Source organism: Engystomops pustulosus, unplaced genomic scaffold, assembly GCF_040894005.1.
Source record: "Engystomops pustulosus unplaced genomic scaffold, aEngPut4.maternal MAT_SCAFFOLD_149, whole genome shotgun sequence".
NCBI classification, from domain to species: Eukaryota; Metazoa; Chordata; class Amphibia; order Anura; family Leptodactylidae; genus Engystomops; species Engystomops pustulosus.
Genome location: NW_027285029.1, coordinates 16854 through 35230, shown reverse-complemented (window position 1 = coordinate 35230; position 18377 = coordinate 16854). Strand labels below are relative to the sequence as shown.

Below are 18377 nucleotides of genomic sequence, written 5' to 3'. Positions count from 1 at the left end.
AACAAGGGAAAGCGGGCTAGTAAGGCTACCCTAGCCAGATGGATTAAGGACATAATGGGGCAGATTTACTTACCCGGTCCATTCGCGATCCAGCGGTGCGTTCTCTGCGGTGGATTCGGGTCCGGACAGGATTCATTAAGGCAGTTCCTCCACCGTTCACCAGGTGGCGCTGCTGCACTGAAGTTCCCCGGAACGCACTGGAATACACCGAGCCGGGCTGAGTGAAGGTAAGTGCAAGCTCCACGACACATTTTTTATTTTTTTTTAAATGCGGCGGTTTTTCAGAATCAGTCGGGTTTTCGTTCGGCCACGCCCCCCGATTTCCATCGCGTGCATGCCAGCGCCAATGCACCACAATCCGATTGCGTGCGCCAAAATCCCGGGGCAATTCAGGGAGAAATCGGCGCAAATCGGAAATATTCGGGTAACACGTCGGGAAAACGCGAATCAGGCCCTTAGTAAATGACCCCCAATCTCTATGTGTTATGATCTAGAAGGCCTTCCATCTCCTCTTAACCTGAAAGCGCATTCAACGGCTGCATCCTGGGCGGAAATAGCCCATATATCCTTGGATCAGATATGCAAGGCGGCAGTATGGTCGGGTCCTTCAACCTTCGTCAGGCACTATAGGCTCAATGTGGGCCCCGGGGTAGGCTCGGCCTTCGGCAAGAGTGTAATTTGTTCGGCTGCCTCGAAGTAACCCGCCCCTTATGTTCTACTGCTTTTCAAGTCCCATTCAGTGCTGCCGTAGGACGACCAGGAATATCGAAATTTGCTCACCGAAATTTTGGTTTCCTGTAGTCCGTAGGCAGCACAAAGATCCCCCCCAATAAAAAGTACTTATTGCTGCATAAAAAAACACGTGTGTTCATTGGCTCAGGGGTATTTTATAGGGAATCAGCAGCCAATCACTATTGCTATATCTTCTGTCCAATAGGAGGATGTGAGACTTAACCCATTCAGTGCTGCCGTAGGACTACAGGAAACCAAAATTTCAGTGAGCAAATTTCGATATTATAGGGGCTGCCTGGCGATATATATATATTACTGGGGGCTCCCCGCGTGCACTCTGGGCCGCCCCCCTCCCCTCTTCTCCCCGCGTGCACTCTGGGCCGCCCCCCTCCCCTCTTCTCCCCGCGCGCACTCTGGGCCGCCCCCCTCCCCTCTTCTCCCCGCGCGCACTCTGGGCCGCCCCCCTCCCCTCTTCTCCCCGCGCGCACTCTGGGCCGCCCCCCTCCCCTCTTCTCCCCGCGCGCACTCTGGGCCGCCCCCCTCCCCTCGCGCACTCTGGGCCGCCCCCCTCCCCTCTTCTCCCCGCGTGCACTCTGGGCCGCCCCCCTCCCCTCTTCTCCCCGCGTGCACTCTGGGACGCCCCCCTCCCCTCTTCTCCCCGCGTGCACTCTGGGACGCCCCCCTCCCCTCTTCTCCCCGCGTGCACTCTGGGACGCCCCCCTCCCCTCTTCTCCCCGCGTGCACTCTGGGCCGCCCCCCTCCCCCCAGCCCTCACACGTACTGCCTGCATCAGTCATGTATATATCATACAGACCCTGTATATAATGTGCACTCACCCATGTCGTACTGCAGACTGATCTCCAGCTGAGGCCACAGCATGATCAGCGCAAAGGAGGCGTAGAAATGGACATCGTAGGTGTTATACATGCGGTACTCCTGGCCTGAGGAGACATGGTATATAGGGGAACACATGAGATGGTACATGGTATATAGAGCTACAGAGAGGTGTGTGTATATAGGGGTGCATGGTATATAGAGCTGTGTGTATATAGGGGTACATGGTATATAGAGCTGTGTGTATATAGGGGTACATGGTATATAGGGCTACAGAGAGGTGTGTGTATATAGGGGTACATGGTATATAGGGCTACAGAGAGGTGTGTGTATATAGGGGTACATGGTATATAGGGCTACAGAGAGGTGTGTGTATATAGGGGTTCATGGTATATAGAGCTGTGTGTATATAGGGGTACATGGTATATAGCGCTACAGAGAGGTGTATGTATATAGGGGTACATGGTGTATAGCGCTACAGAGAGGTGTGTGTATATAGGGGTACATGGTATATAGGGCTACAGAGAGGTGTGTGTATATAGGGGTACATGGTATATAGAGCTGTGTGTATATAGGGGTACATGGTATATAGGGCTACAGAGAGGTGTGTGTATATAGGGGTACATGGTATATAGGGCTACAGAGAGCTGTGTGTATATAGGGGTACATGGTATATAGAGCTACAGAGAGGTGTGTGTATATAGGGGTACATGGTATATAGGGCTACAGAGAGGTGTGTGTATATAGGGGTACATGGTATATAGGGCTACAGAGAGGTGTGTGTATATAGGGGTACATGGTATATAGAGCTACAGAGAGGTGTGTGTATATAGGGGTACATGGTATATAGAGCTACAGAGAGGTGTGTGTATATAGGGGTACATGGTATATAGAGCTACAGAGAGGTGTGTGTATATAGGGGTACATGGTATATAGCGCTACAGAGGTACCGGGTATTTAAGGGAGAAGTGTATATTGGGGTACAGAGTATTGGGGGTAGTATATAGATATACATCTACAGGAGGGATGTGACAGGCGCACCTTCCAGGTAGGCGAAGCGTCCGTATTCCTGCAGCAGACTCCGCATGCCTGGCAGGTGCTGCTGTCCAATATTTAGGAGCTCGTCATCCGGATCATCAGCTGGAACCTCAACCCAGACCGTCCCCCCATCAGCCACGAAGTAAAGCTCATTAAACAGCGCCGACTTATACCAGGACGGGAGGAGACTGTGGGGATGGAAGAGCAGAGATATATATACATTCAGATGCCTCCTCCTATGTAAGATGCGAGGCACAAAGTCCCAGTTTCAGGTGGGATACACACAATACTGAGCCTCATCAGGAGCATGCCCAGGTGTTGTAGGGAGGTCATACAGGCACGTGGAGGCCACACACACTACTGAGCCTCATCAGGAGCATGCCCAGGTGTTGTAGGGAGGTCATACAGGCACGTGGAGGCCACACACACTCCTGAGCCTCATCAGGAGCATGCCGAGGTGTTGTAGGGAGGTCATACAGGCACATGGAGGCTACACACACTCCTGAGCCTCATCAGGAGCATGCCGAGGTGTTGTAGAAAGGTCATACAGGCACGTGGAGGTCACACACAATACTGAGCCTCATCAGGAGCATGCCGAGGTGTTGTAGGGAGGTCATACAGGCACATGGAGGCTACACACACTCCTGAGCCTCATCAGGAGCATGCCGAGGTGTTGTAGGGAGTCCATACAGGCACGTGGAGGCCACACACAATACTGAGCCTCATCAGGAGAATGCGGAGGTGTTGTAGGGAGGTCATACAGGCACGTGGAGGTCACACACAATACTGAGCCTCATCAGGAGAATGCCGAGGTGTTGTAGGGAGGTCATACAGGCACGTGAAGGCCACACACAATACTGAGCCTCATCAGGAGTATGCCGAGGAATTGTAGGGAGGTCATACAGGCACGTGGAGGTCACACACTACTGAGCCTCATCAGGAGCATGCTCAGGCTTTGTAGAGAGGTCATACAGGCACGTGGAGGTCACACACAATACTGAGCCTCATCAGGAGCATGCTGAGGTATTGTAGGGAGGTCATACAGGCACGTGGAGGCTACACTAAATACTGAGCCTCATCAGGAACATGCCGAGGAGTTGTAGGGAGGTCATACAGGCACGTGGAGGTCACACACACTACTGAGCCTCGTCAGGAGCATGCTCAGGTGTTGTAGGGAGGTCATACAGGCACGTGGAGGCCACACACAATACTGAGCCTCATCAGGAGAATGCGGAGGTGTTGTAGGGAGGTCATACAGGCACGTGGAGGCCACACACAATACTGAGCCTCATCAGGAGTATGCCGAGGAATTGTAGGGAGGTCATACAGGCACGTGGAGGTCACACACTACTGAGCCTCATCAGGAGCATGCTCAGGCTTTGTAGAGAGGTCATACAGGCACATGGAGGTCACACACAATACTGAGCCTCATCAGGAGCATGCTGAGGTATTGTAGGGAGGTCATACAGGCACGTGGAGGTCACACACACTACTGAGCCTCGTCAGGAGCATGCCCAGGTGTTGTAGGGAGGTCATACAGGCACGTGGAGGCCACACACACTACTGAGCCTCATCAGGAGCATGCCGAGGTGTTGTAGGGAGGTCATACAGGCACATGGAGGTCACACACAATACTGAGCCTCATCAGGAGCATGACGAGGTGTTGTAGGGAGGTCATACAGGCACGTGGAGGCCTCACACACTACTGAGCCTCATCAGGAGCATGCCCAGGCATTGTAGAGAGGTCATACAGGCACGTGGAGGCCACACACACTACTGAGCCTCATCAGGAGAATGCCGAAGTGTTGTAGAGAGGTCAGAAAGGCAGGTGGAGGTCACACACTACTGAGCCTCATCAGGAGCATGCTGAGGTGTTGTAGGGAGGTCATACAGGCACGTGGAGGTCACACACACTACTGAGCCTCATCAGGAGCATGCCCAGACATTGTAGGGAGGTCATACAGGCACGTGGAGGCCTCACACACTACTGAGCCTCATCAGCAGCATGCCCAGGCATTGTAGGGAGGTCATATAGGCACGTGGAGGTCACACACACTACTGAGCCTCATGAGGAGCATGCCCAGGCATTGTAGAGAGGTCATACAGGCACATGGAGGTCACACACAATACTGGGCCTCATCAGGAGCATGCTTAGGTGTTGTAGGGAGGTCACACAAGCACGTGGAGGCCACACACAATACTGAGCCTCATCAGGAGTATGCCAAGGAATTGTAGGGAGGTCATACAGGCACGTGGAGGTCACACACTACTGAGCCTTATCAGGAGCATGCTCAGGCTTTGTAGAGAGGTCATACAGGCACATGGAGGCCACACACACTACTGACCTCATCAGGAGCACGCCGAGGTATTGTAGGGAGGTCATACAGGCACGTGGAGGTCACACACACTACTGAGCCTCGTCAGGAGCATGCCCAGGTGCTGTAGGGAGGTCATATAAGTACTTGGAGGCCTCACACACTACTGACCTCATCAGGAGCATGCCGAGGTATTGTAGGGAGGTCATACAGGCACGTGGAGGCCTCACACACTACTGAGCCTCGTCAGGAGCATGCCGAGGTGTTGTAGAGAGGTCATACAGGCACGTGGAGGTCACACACACTACTGAGCCTCATTTTGTCTTATTTTAAGGACATTACATCAAAGTTGGATCAGCCTGTAGTGTGTTTTTCCACTCTAATTTTGGGGGCGATTCCAAATCCAGCTCTTTATTTGTTGATAAATTTGATTTCCATTGACAATCACATCTACAGGTGCCTCCTCCTATGTAAGAGCATTATAATCCCTTGTGTCAGTGCTCAGAGAGGGCACACCTACTTGTCTTTCAGGATGGGGTCCTGCCATGTGTTGATCTTCTCCTCCCATTCCTCGTAGTGGTACAGTCCATAATGGCACAGGGCTGGCGCCGCTTCCCCCTTGCTGCCAAAAAATCGTGTGTATCGCCTGTAGACAGGGGTGAAAAGGGAATGTGAGGCAGGAGAGAGTGGCAGGAGAGGGCCAGAGACGAGGCGAGGCAGGAGAGGGCCAGAGACGAGGCGAGGCAGGAGAGGGCCAGAGACGAGGCGAGGCAGGAGAGGGCCAGAGACGAGGCGAGGCAGGAGAGGGCCAGAGACGAGGCGAGGCAGGAGAGGGCCAGAGACGAGGCGAGGCAGGAGAGGGCCAGAGACGAGGCGAGGCAGGAGAGGGCCAGAGACGAGGCGAGGCAGGAGAGGGCCAGAGACGAGGCGAGGCAGGAGAGGGCCAGAGACGAGGCGAGGCAGGAGAGGGCCAGAGACGAGGCGAGGCAGGAGAGGGCCAGAGACGAGGCGAGGCAGGAGAGGGCCAGAGACGAGGCGAGGCAGGAGAGGGCCAGAGACGAGGCGAGGCAGGAGAGGGCCAGAGACGAGGCGAGGCAGGAGAGGGCCAGAGACGAGGCGAGGCAGGAGAGGGCCAGAGACGAGGCGAGGCAGGAGAGGGCCAGAGACGAGGCGAGGCAGGAGAGGGCCAGAGACGAGGCGAGGCAGGAGAGGGCCAGAGACGAGGCGAGGCAGGAGAGGGCCAGAGACGAGGCGAGGCAGGAGAGGGCCAGAGACGAGGCGAGGCAGGAGAGGGCCAGAGACGAGGCGAGGCAGGAGAGGGCCAGAGACGAGGCGAGGCAGGAGAGGGCCAGAGACGAGGCGAGGCAGGAGAGGGCCAGAGGCGAGGCGAGGCAGGAGAGGGCCAGAGGCGAGGCGAGGCAGGAGAGGGCCAGAGGCGAGGCGAGGCAGGAGAGGGCCAGAGGCGAGGCGAGGCAGGAGAGGGCCAGAGGCGAGGCGAGGCAGGAGAGGGCCAGAGGCGAGGCGAGGCAGGAGAGGGCCAGAGACGAGGCGAGGCAGGAGAGGGCCAGAGACGAGGCGAGGCAGGAGAGGGCCAGAGACGAGGCGAGGCAGGAGAGGGCCAGAGACGAGGCGAGGCAGGAGAGGGCCAGAGACGAGGCGAGGCAGGAGAGGGCCAGAGACGAGGCGAGGCAGGAGAGGGCCAGAGACGAGGCGAGGCAGGAGAGGGCCAGAGACGAGGCGAGGCAGGAGAGGGCCAGAGACGAGGCGAGGCAGGAGAGGGCCAGAGACGAGGCGAGGCAGGAGAGGGCCAGAGACGAGGCGAGGCAGGAGAGGGCCAGAGACGAGGCGAGGCAGGAGAGGGCCAGAGACGAGGCGAGGCAGGAGAGGGCCAGAGACGAGGCGAGGCAGGAGAGGGCCAGAGACGAGGCGAGGCAGGAGAGGGCCAGAGACGAGGCGAGGCGAGGATGGAGAGGGCGAAAGGAGGAGAGGAGGCTGCTCACTACCTAGAATACTGCTTCTCTCCAGAACCAAAGCGGATGCGGGGCATATCCCAGCACAGACAGAACTCCATGGTCCCGCGTCCCCCCGGAGGCACCCGGCAGCCCGCCACCACTGCTGCTGCGGTCATCTGTCCTTTCACAGTTGGAGAGCTTGGCTCTGTGGGAGCATGAATACAGTGAGGATCCTGCAGAGGGCGACACTGCTGCTCCGGGGCTGGTAGTAGTAAACTTACCTGTGCTGGAGCCGAGCCGCCCATCCTCTAGGAGGTCCTTCCATAGGTCCTGGCCCAATCCGTTCGGATCAAACTGAGTACAATGAGAGCAGTGAACTCCAGGCTGATGGAAGAAGAAGAAGAGGGGTTAGGTTGGGCAATCCAGGGCGGCTGTGGGATATCTCATCATCTCTGCTTGCTGTCTATGACTCTGCTTGCTCTTACCCGCTCCCGCACTGCTGCCCCCAGGGTGAAGGGGTTGGAGCTGGTGCAGTGGTGTAGCAGGACTCCAGACACAGGGTCCCCCTCCTGGGGGCGCAGGGTGAAGGGTTCGTTCCAGTGTCCTCCACTCTGGTCACTTCTACTGCCGCTGCCGTTCCTCAGGGTGAACATAATGGAGACTTCAAGCTCCTCCCCACTGACGTTCTCCACATCCCAAACAAAGACTGCGAGTGGCAGGGAGGAGTCCTGGGGGCGGAGACAAGATAAGCATGGCAGAGCCCTGACCTCACCCTCCAATATACCAGACTCTACATGGGGAAACCCCCTACCTCACCCCCCAATATACCAAACTCCACAAGGAGGAACCCCCTACCTCACCCCCCAATATACCAAACTCCACAAGGAGGAACCCCCTACCTCACCCCCCAATATACCAGACTCTACATGGGGGAACCCCCTACCTCACCCCCCAATATACCAGACTCCACATGGGGGAACCCCCTACCTCACCCCCCAATATACCAGACTCCACATGGGGGAACCCCCTACCTCACCCCCCAATATACCAGACTCCACATGGGGGAACCCCCTACCTCACCCCCCAATATACCAGACTCCACATGGGGGAACCCCCTACCTCACCCCCCAATATACCAAACTCCACAAGGAGGAACCCCCTACCTCACCCCCCAATATACCAGACTCTACATGGGGGAACCCCCTACCTCACCCCCCAATATACCAGACTCCACATGGGGGAACCCCCTACCTCACCCCCCAATATACCAAACTCCACATGGGGGAACCCCCTGCCTCACCCCCCAATATACCAGACTCCACATGGGGGAACCCCCTACCTCACCCCCCAATATACCAAACTCCACAAGGAGGAACCCCCTACCTCACCCCCCAATATACCAAACTCCACAAGGGGGAACCCCCTACCTCACCCCCCAATATACCAGACTCTACATGGGGGAACCCCCTACCTCACCCCCCAATATACCAGACTCCACATGGGGGAACCCCCTACCTCACCCCCCAATATACCAGACTCCACATGGGGGAACCCCCTACCTCACCCCCCAATATACCAGACTCCACATGGGGGAACCCCCTACCTCACCCCCCAATATACCAGACTCCACATGGGGGAACCCCCTACCTCACCCCCCAATATACCAAACTCCACAAGGAGGAACCCCCTACCTCACCCCCCAATATACCAGACTCTACATGGGGGAACCCCCTGCCTCACCCCCCAATATACCAAACTCCACATGGGGGAACCCCCTGCCTCACCCCCCAATATACCAAACTCCACATGGGGGAACCCCCTGCCTCACCCCCCAATATACCAGACTCCACATGGGGGAACCCCCTACCTCACCCCCCAATATACCAGACTCCACATGGGGGAACCCCCTACCTCACCCCCCAATATACCAAACTCCACAAGGAGGAACCCCCTACCTCACCCCCCAATATACCAGACTCTACATGGGGGAACCCCCTACCTCACCCCCCAATATACCAGACTCCACATGGGGGAACCCCCTACCTCACCCCCCAATATACCAGACTCCACATGGGGGAACCCCCTACCTCACCCCCCAATATACCAGACTCCACATGGGGGAACCCCCTACCTCACCCCCCAATATACCAGACTCCACATGGGGGAACCCCCTACCTCACCCCCCAATATACCAGACTCCACATGGGGGAACCCCCTACCTCACCCTCCAATATACCAGACTCCACATGGGGAAACCCCCTACCTCACCCTCCAATATACCAGACTCCACATGGGGGAACCCCCTACCTCACCCCCCAATATACCAGACTCCACATGGGGGAACCCCCTACCTCACCCCCCAATATACCAGACTCCACATGGGGGAACCCCCTACCTCACCCCCCAATATACCAGACTCCACATGGGGGAACCCCCTACCTCACCCCCCAATATACCAGACTCCACATGGGGGAACCCCCTGCCTCACCCCCCAATATACCAGACTCCACATGGGGGAACCCCCTGCCTCACCCCCCAATATACCAGACTCCACATGGGGGAACCCCCTACCTCACCCCCCAATATACCAGACTCCACATGGAGGAACCCCCTACCTCACCCCCCAATATACCAGACTCCACATGGGGGAACCCCCTACCTCACCCCCCTATATACCAGACTCCACATGGGGGAACCCCCTACCTCACCCCCCAATATACCAAACTCCACAAGGAGGAACCCCCTACCTCACCCTCCAATATACCAGACTCCACATGGGGGAACCCCCTACCTCACCCCCCAATATACCAGACTCCACATGGGGGAACCCCCTACCTCACCCCCCAATATACCAGACTCCACATGGGGGAACCCCCTACCTCACCCCCCAATACACCAGACTCCACATGGAGGAACCCCCTACCTCACCCTCCAATATACCAGACTCCACATGGGGGAACCCCCTACCTCACCCCCCAATATACCAGACTACACATGGGGGAACCTCCTACCTCACCCCCCAATATACCAGACTCCACATGGGGGAACCCCCTACCTCACCCCCCAATATACCAGACTCCACATGGGGGAACCCCCTACCTCACCCCCCAATATACCAGACTCCACATGGGGGAACCCCCTACCTCACCCCCCAATATACCAGACTCCACATGGGGGAACCCCCTACCTCACCCCCCAATATACCAGACTCCACATGGGGGAACCCCCTGCCTCACCCCCCAATATACCAGACTCCACATGGGGGAACCCCCTACCTCACCCCCCAATATACCAGACTCCACATGGGGGAACCCCCTACCTCACCCCCAATATACCAGACTCCACATGGGGGAACCCCCTACCTCACCCCCCAATATACCAGACTCCACATGGGGGAACCCCCTACCTCACCCCCCAATATACCAGACTCCACATGGGGGAACCCCCTACCTCACCCCCCTATATACCAGACTCCACATGGAGGAACCCCCTACCTCACCCCCCAATATACCAGACTCCACATGGGGGAACCCCCTACCTCACCCCCCAATATACCAGACTCCACATGGAGGAACCCCCTACCTCACCCCCCAATATACCAGACTCCACATGGGGGAACCCCCTACCTCACCCCCCTATATACCAGACTCCACATGGGGGAACCCCCTACCTCACCCCCCAATATACCAAACTCCACAAGGGGGAACCCCCTACCTCACCCTCCAATATACCAGACTCCACATGGGGGAACCCCCTACCTCACCCCCCAATATACCAGACTCCACAAGGGGGAACCCCCTACCTCACCCTCCAATATACCAGACTCCACATGGGGGAACCCCCTACCTCACCCCCCTATATACCAGACTCCACATGGAGGAACCCCCTACCTCACCCCCCAATATACCAGACTCCACATGGGGGAACCCCCTACCTCACCCCCCAATATACCAGACTCCACATGGGGGAACCCCCTACCTCACCCCCCAATACACCAGACTCCACATGGAGGAACCCCCTACCTCACCCTCCAATATACCAGACTCCACATGGGGGAACCCCCTACCTCACCCCCCAATATACCAGACTACACATGGGGGAACCTCCTACCTCACCCCCCAATATACCAGACTCCACATGGGGGAACCCCCTACCTCACCCCCCAATATACCAGACTCCACATGGGGGAACCCCCTACCTCACCCCCCAATATACCAGACTCTTCCTCCTCCTCTCTGTGGTGCTGTAGGACTCTCACCTTGTAGTCATGAGGGATGATGGGAGACACCTGGCGGCAGGTGAGGGTGATGCTCTGACCGGGTAGGTAGTACACGCTCCAGGCTCGGGGGTACAAGGCGTGGTAGTAGGCCTGGGTGCCGCAGTAGCCCCAGTTCCATTCCTGCAGGGTGTGGGGGCGCTCCGTAGACAGAACCTGCTGGTAAATGGTCTGACCCTGGCGCCGAACACAGACCGTGAACTGCGGGGCAAAAACAAGATCAGGACCCCCAGAAACACCCAGGTACCCCAATACTATGAGGAGGAGAAGTGTAATGTACAATGCTGGGTGTCAGATATAGGGGGTGTCAGATGGAGGAGTGTGATGTATAGTGGGGTGTCGGTCACATATAGATATATAGGGGGTGTCAGATGGAGGAGTGTGAAGTATAGTGGGGTGTCGGTCACATATAGATATATAAGGGGTGTCAGATGGAGGAGGAGGGTGATGTATGGTGGGGTGTCAGTCACAGATATATAGGGGGTGTCAGATGGAGGAGTGTGATGTATAGTGGTGTGTCGGTCACATATAGATATATAGGGGGTTTGAGATGGAGGAGAAGGAGTGTGATGTATAGTGGGTTGTCAGTCACATATAGATACATAGGGGGTGTCAGATGGAGGAGTGTGATGTATAGTGGGGTGTCAGTCACATATAGATATATAGGGGTGTCAGATGGATGTGATGTATAGTGGGGTGTCAGTCACATATAGATATATAGGGGCGTCAGATGGAGGAGTGATGTATAGTGGGGTGTCGGTCACGTATAGATACATAGGGGGTGTCAGATGGAGGAGTGTGATGTATAGGGAGGTGTCAGTCACATATAGATATATAGGGGTGTCAGATGGAGGAGTGTGATGTATAGTGGGGTGTCAGTCACATATAGATATATAGGGGTGTCAGATGGAGGAGTGATGTATAGTGGGGTGTCGGTCACGTATAGATATATAGGGGGTGTCACCTGGTTCTCGGTCACCGTCGTGTAGTGGTAGATCCCGGGATTTAGTTGCCAGCGGCAGAACTCTCCTCTCCAGCTGCGGGTGATTGTTCCTCCTCCAATCCCCCCCATAGGGGCTCCTGGAATACGGGGCAATAAATCATAAGAGGAGGTGCAGGTCGGGGCAGTCGTTATACCCCGGGGTAACTTCTCACTTACCGTAGATCTGTCGCAGAGGGACAGAGTTTAACATGTCTATAAATGGCGCCTTCTTCTCTACATACGTCTTACGGAGCCACCACATGAGATACCTATAGGGGGAGGACACAGGACATATAGGAGGGTCAGCGTATTACACACAGGACATATAGGAGGATCAGTGTATTACACACAGGACATATAGGAGGATCAGCGTATTATACACAGGACATATAGGAGGGTCAGTGTATTATACACAGGACATATAGGAGGATCAGTGTATTATACACAGGACATATAGGAGGGTCAGTGTATTATACACAGGACATATAGGAGGATCAGTGTATTATACAGGACATATAGGAGGATCAGTGTATTATACACAGGACATATAGGAGGATCAGTGTATTATACACAGGACATATAGGAGGATCAGTGTATTATACAGGACATATAGGAGGATCAGTGTATTATACACAGGACATATAGGAGGATCAGTGTATTATACACAGGACATATAGGAGGATCAGTGTATTATACACAGGACATATAGGAGGATCAGTGTATTATACACAGGACATATAGGAGGGTCAGCGTATTATACACAGGACATATAGGAGGATCAGTGTATTATACACAGGACATATAGGAGGATCAGTGTATTATACACAGGACATATAGGAGGATCAGTGTATTATACACAGGACATATAGGAGGATCAGTGTATTATACACAGGACATATAGGAGGATCAGTGTATTATACACAGGACATATAGGAGGATCAGTGTATTATACACAGGACATATAGGAGGGTCAGCGTATTACACACAGGACATATAGGAGGATCAGTGTATTATACACAGGACATATAGGAGGATCAGTGTATTATACACAGGACATATAGGAGGATCAGTGTATTATACAGGACATATAGGAGGATCAGTGTATTATACACAGAACATATAGGAGGATCAGTGTATTATACACAGGACATATAGGAGGATCAGTGTATTATACACAGGACATATAGGAGGATCAGTGTATTATACACAGGACATATAGGAGGATCAGCGTATTACACACAGGACATATAGGAGGATCAGTGTATTATACACAGGACATATAGGAGGATCAGTGTATTATACACAGGACATATAGGAGGATCAGTGTATTATACACAGGACATATAGGAGGATCAGTGTATTATATACAGGACATATAGGAGGGTCAGTGTATTATACAGGACATATAGGAGGATCAGTGTATTATACACAGAACATATAGGAGGATCAGTGTATTATACACAGGACATATAGGAGGATCAGTGTATTATACACAGGACATATAGGAGGATCAGTGTATTATACACAGGACATATAGGAGGATCAGCGTATTATACACAGGACATATAGGAGGATCAGCGTATTATACACAGGACATATAGGAGGATCAGCGTATTATACACAGGACATATAGGAGGGTCAGCGTATTATACACAGGACATATAGGAGGATCAGTGTATTACACACAGGACATATAGGAGGGTCAGTGTATTACACACAGGACATATAGGAGGATCAGTGTATTATATACAGGACATATAGGAGGGTCAGCGTATTATACACAGGACATATAGGAGGATCAGTGTATTATACAGGACATATAGGAGGATCAGTGTATTATACACAGGACATATAGGAGGATCAGTGTATTATACACAGGACATATAGGAGGATCAGTGTATTATACACAGGACATATAGGAGGATCAGCGTATTATACACAGGACATATAGGAGGATCAGTGTATTATACACAGGACATATAGGAGGGTCAGCGTATTACACACAGGACATATAGGAGGGTCAGCGTATTATACACAGGACATATAGGAGGATCAGTGTATTATACACAGGACATATAGGAGGATCAGTGTATTATACACAGGACATATAGGAGGATCAGCGTATTATACACAGGACATATAGGAGGATCAGTGTATTACACACAGGACATATAGGAGGATCAGTGTATTATACACAGGACATATAGGAGGATCAGTGTATTATACACAGGACATATAGGAGGATCAGTGTATTATACACAGGACATATAGGAGGATCAGTGTATTATACAGGACATATAGGAGGGTCAGTGTATTATACACAGGACATATAGGAGGATCAGTGTATTATACAGGACATATAGGAGGATCAGTGTATTATACACAGGACATATAGGAGGATCAGTGTATTATACAGGACATATAGGAGGATCAGTGTATTATACACAGGACATATAGGAGGATCAGTGTATTATACACAGGACATATAGGAGGATCAGTGTATTATACAGGACATATAGGAGGATCAGTGTATTATACACAGGAATAGGTGGCTCTGACATAAGTACTAGAATGATATAGATATAGCTCTGCACCGCCAGAATGACCCCCAGACCTACCCTATGCCCACTATATCCCAGCCGCAATCCACTAACCCTAAGGGTATATACCGCATCCAGAGCCTAAGGGTATATACCGCATCCAGAGCCTAAGGGTATATACCGCATCCAGAGCCTAAGGGTATATACAGCACCTAGAGCCTAAGGGTATATACAGTACCTAGAGCCTAAGGGTATATACAGCACCTAGAGCCTAAGGGTATATACAGCACCTAGAGCCTAAGGGTATATACAGCACCTAGAGCCTAAGGGTATATACAGCACCTAGAGCCTAAGGGTATATACCGCATCCAGAGCCTAAGGGTATATACAGCACCTAGAGCCTAAGGGTATATACAGCACCTAGAGCCTAAGGGTATATACAGCACCTAGAGCCTAAGGGTATATACAGCACCTAGAGCCTAAGGGTATATACAGCACCTAGAGCCTAAGGGTATATACAGCACCTAGAGCCTAAGGGTATATACCGCATCCAGAGCCTAAGGGTATATACCGCATCCAGAGCCTAAGGGTATATACCGCATCCAGAGCCTAAGGGTATATACCGCATCCAGAGCCTAAGGGTATATACAGCACCCAGAGCCTAAGGGTATATACAGCACCCAGAGCCTAAGGGTATATACCGCATCCAGAGCCTAAGGGTATATACCGCACCCAGAGCCTAAGGGTATATACAGCATCCAGAGCCTAAGGGTATATACCGCATCCAGAACCTAAGGGTATATACCGCATCCAGAGCCTAAGGGTATATACCGCATCCAGAGCCTAAAGGTATATACCGCATCCAGAGCCTAAAGGTATATACCGCATCCAGAGCCTAAGGGTATATACCGCATCCAGAGCCTAAGGGTATATACCGCATCCAGAGCCTAAGGGTATATACCGCATCCAGAGCCTAAGGGTATATACCGCATCCAGAGCCTAAGGGTATATACCGCATCCAGAGCCTAAGGGTATATACAGCACCTAGAGCCTAAGGGTATATACCGCATCCAGAGCCTAAGGGTATATACCGCATCCAGAGCCTAAGGGTATATACAGCACCCAGAGCCTAAGGGTATATACCGCATCCAGAGCTTAAGGGTATATACCGCACCCAGAGCCTAAGGGTATATACCGCATCCAGAGCTTAAGGGTATATACCGCACCCAGAGCCTAAGGGTATATACAGCACCTAGAGCCTAAGGGTATATACAGCACCTAGAGCCTAAGGGTATATACAGCACCTAGAGCCTAAGGGTATATACAGCACCTAGAGCCTAAGGGTATATACAGCACCTAGAGCCTAAGGGTATATACAGCACCTAGAGCCTAAGGGTATATACAGCACCTAGAGCCTAAGGGTATATACAGCACCCAGATAACAATCAGCCCCCGACATGTTTCGCCAGTGACCTGGCTTCATACTGACACACGGAGAGACAACGCTAGACATATAGAAACAATGCCCCTCCCATCCAGGATGTCCTAACCAATAGGGGAAGGCATACGATACCATCCTCCAGACTAGAAAGGATCTGATAGGCCCCATGTAGTGAGTGACCGTTCCCGGGATAGCGCAGAGCAGCCCATAGTCCAATAGGTTCAGGGGATAGCGCAGAGCAGCCCATAGTCCAATAGGTTCAGGGGATAGCGCAGAGCAGCCCATAGTCCAATAGGTTCAGGGGGTAGCACAGAGCAGCCCATAGTCCAATAGGTTCAGGGGATAGCGCAGAGCAGCCCATAGTCCAATAGGTTCAGGGGGTAGCGCAGAGCAGCCCATAGTCCAATAGGTTCAGGGGATAGCGCAGAGCAGCCCATAGTCCAATAGGCTCAGGGGATAGCACAGAACAGCCCATAGTCCAATAGGTTAAGGGGATAGCACAGAACAGCCCATAGTCCAATAGGTTCAGGGGATAGCGCAGAACAGCCCATAGTCCAATAGGTTCAGGGCATAGCGCAGAACAGCCCATAGTCCAATAGGTTCAGGGGATAGCGCAGAGCAGCCCATAGTCCAATAGGCTCAGGGGATAGCACAGAACAGCCCATAGTCCAATAGGTTAAGGGGATAGCGCAGAACAGCCCATAGTCCAATAGGTTCAGGGGATAGCGCAGAACAGCCCATAGTCCAATAGGTTCAGGGGATAGCGCAGAACAGCCCATAGTCCAATAGGTTCAGGGGATAGCGCAGAGCAGCCCATAGTCCAATAGGTTCAGGGGATAGCGCAGAGCAGCCCATAGTCCAATAGGCTCAGGGGATAGCACAGAACAGCCCATAGTCCAATAGGTTCAGGGGATAGCGCAGAACAGCCCATAGTCCAATAGGTTCAGGGGATAGCGCAGAACAGCCCATAGTCCAATAGGTTCAGGGGATAGCGCAGAACAGCCCATAGTCCAATAGGTTCAGGGGATAGCGCAGAACAGCCCATAGTCCAATAGGCTCAGGGGATAGCACAGAACAGCCCATAGTCCAATAGGTTAAGGGGATAGCACAGAACAGCCCATAGTCCAATAGGTTCAGGGGATAGCGCAGAACAGCCCATAGTCCAATAGGTTCAGGGGATAGCGCAGAACAGCCCATAGTCCAATAGGTTCAGGGGATAGCGCAGAGCAGCCCATAGTCCAATAGGTTCAGGGGATAGCGCAGAACAGCCCATAGTCCAATAGGTTCAGGGGATAGCGCAGAGCAGCCCATAGTCCAATAGGTTCAGGGGATAGCACAGAGCAGCCCATAGTCCAATAGGTTCAGGGGATAGCACAGAGCAGCCCATAGTCCAATAGGTTCAGGGGATAGCACAGAGCAGCCCATAGTCCAATAGGTTCAGGGCATAGCGCAGAACAGCCCATAGTCCAATAGGTTCAGGGGATAGCGCAGAGCAGCCCATAGTCCAATAGGTTCAGGGGATAGCGCAGAGCAGCCCATAGTCCAATAGGTTCAGGGGATAGCGCAGAGCAGCCCATAGTCCAATAGGTTCAGGGGATAGCGCAGAGCAGCCGATAGTCCAATAGGTTCAGGGGATAGCGCAGAACAGCCCATAGTCCAATAGGTTCAGGGGATAGCGCAGAACAGCCCATAGTCCAATAGGTTCAGGGGATAGCGCAGAGCAGCCCATAGTCCAATAGGTTCAGGGGATAGCACAGAACAGCCCATAGTCCAATAGGTTCAGGGGATAGCGCAGAGCAGCCCATAGTCCAATAGGTTCAGGGGATAGCGCAGAGCAGCCCATAGTCCAATAGGCTCAGGGGATAGCACAGAACAGCCCATAGTCCAATAGGTTCAGGGGATAGCGCAGAACAGCCCATAGTCCAATAGGTTCAGGGGATAGCGCAGAACAGCCCATAGTCCAATAGGTTCAGGGGATAGCGCAGAACAGCCCATAGTCCAATAGGTTCAGGGGATAGCGCAGAACAGCCCATAGTCCAATAGGTTCAGGGGATAGCACAGAACAGCCCATAGTCCAATAGGTTCAGGGCATAGCGCAGAACAGCCCATAGTCCAATAGGTTCAGGGGATAGCGCAGAGCAGCCCATAGTCCAATAGGTTCAGGGGATAGCGCAGAGCAGCCCATAGTCCAATAGGTTCAGGGGATAGCACAGAACAGCCCATAGTCCAATAGGTTCAGGGGATAGCACAGAGCAGCCCATAGTCCA

The 18377-nt window shown here is 53.1% G+C and overlaps 1 protein-coding gene across 1 annotated transcript in view; it reads right to left on the bottom strand.

Annotated features, from left to right (window-relative positions):
* GBA2 (glucosylceramidase beta 2) overlaps positions 1-12427 on the bottom strand; it is a 42222-nt gene extending 29795 nt beyond the window's left edge. Inside the window, exons 1-9 of the mRNA XM_072131827.1 lie at positions 12307-12427; positions 12112-12227; positions 11130-11348; positions 7357-7599; positions 7153-7255; positions 6923-7076; positions 5440-5565; positions 2608-2792; positions 1569-1673 (exon numbers count right to left, since the gene is read on the bottom strand). Coding sequence (XP_071987928.1) covers positions 1569-1673; positions 2608-2792; positions 5440-5565; positions 6923-7076; positions 7153-7255; positions 7357-7599; positions 11130-11348; positions 12112-12227; positions 12307-12391 — 1336 coding nt within the window. The 5' untranslated portion in view covers positions 12392-12427. The remainder of the gene's footprint in view (positions 1-1568; positions 1674-2607; positions 2793-5439; positions 5566-6922; positions 7077-7152; positions 7256-7356; positions 7600-11129; positions 11349-12111; positions 12228-12306) is intronic.
* Between the last annotated feature and the right edge of the window lie 5950 nt (positions 12428-18377).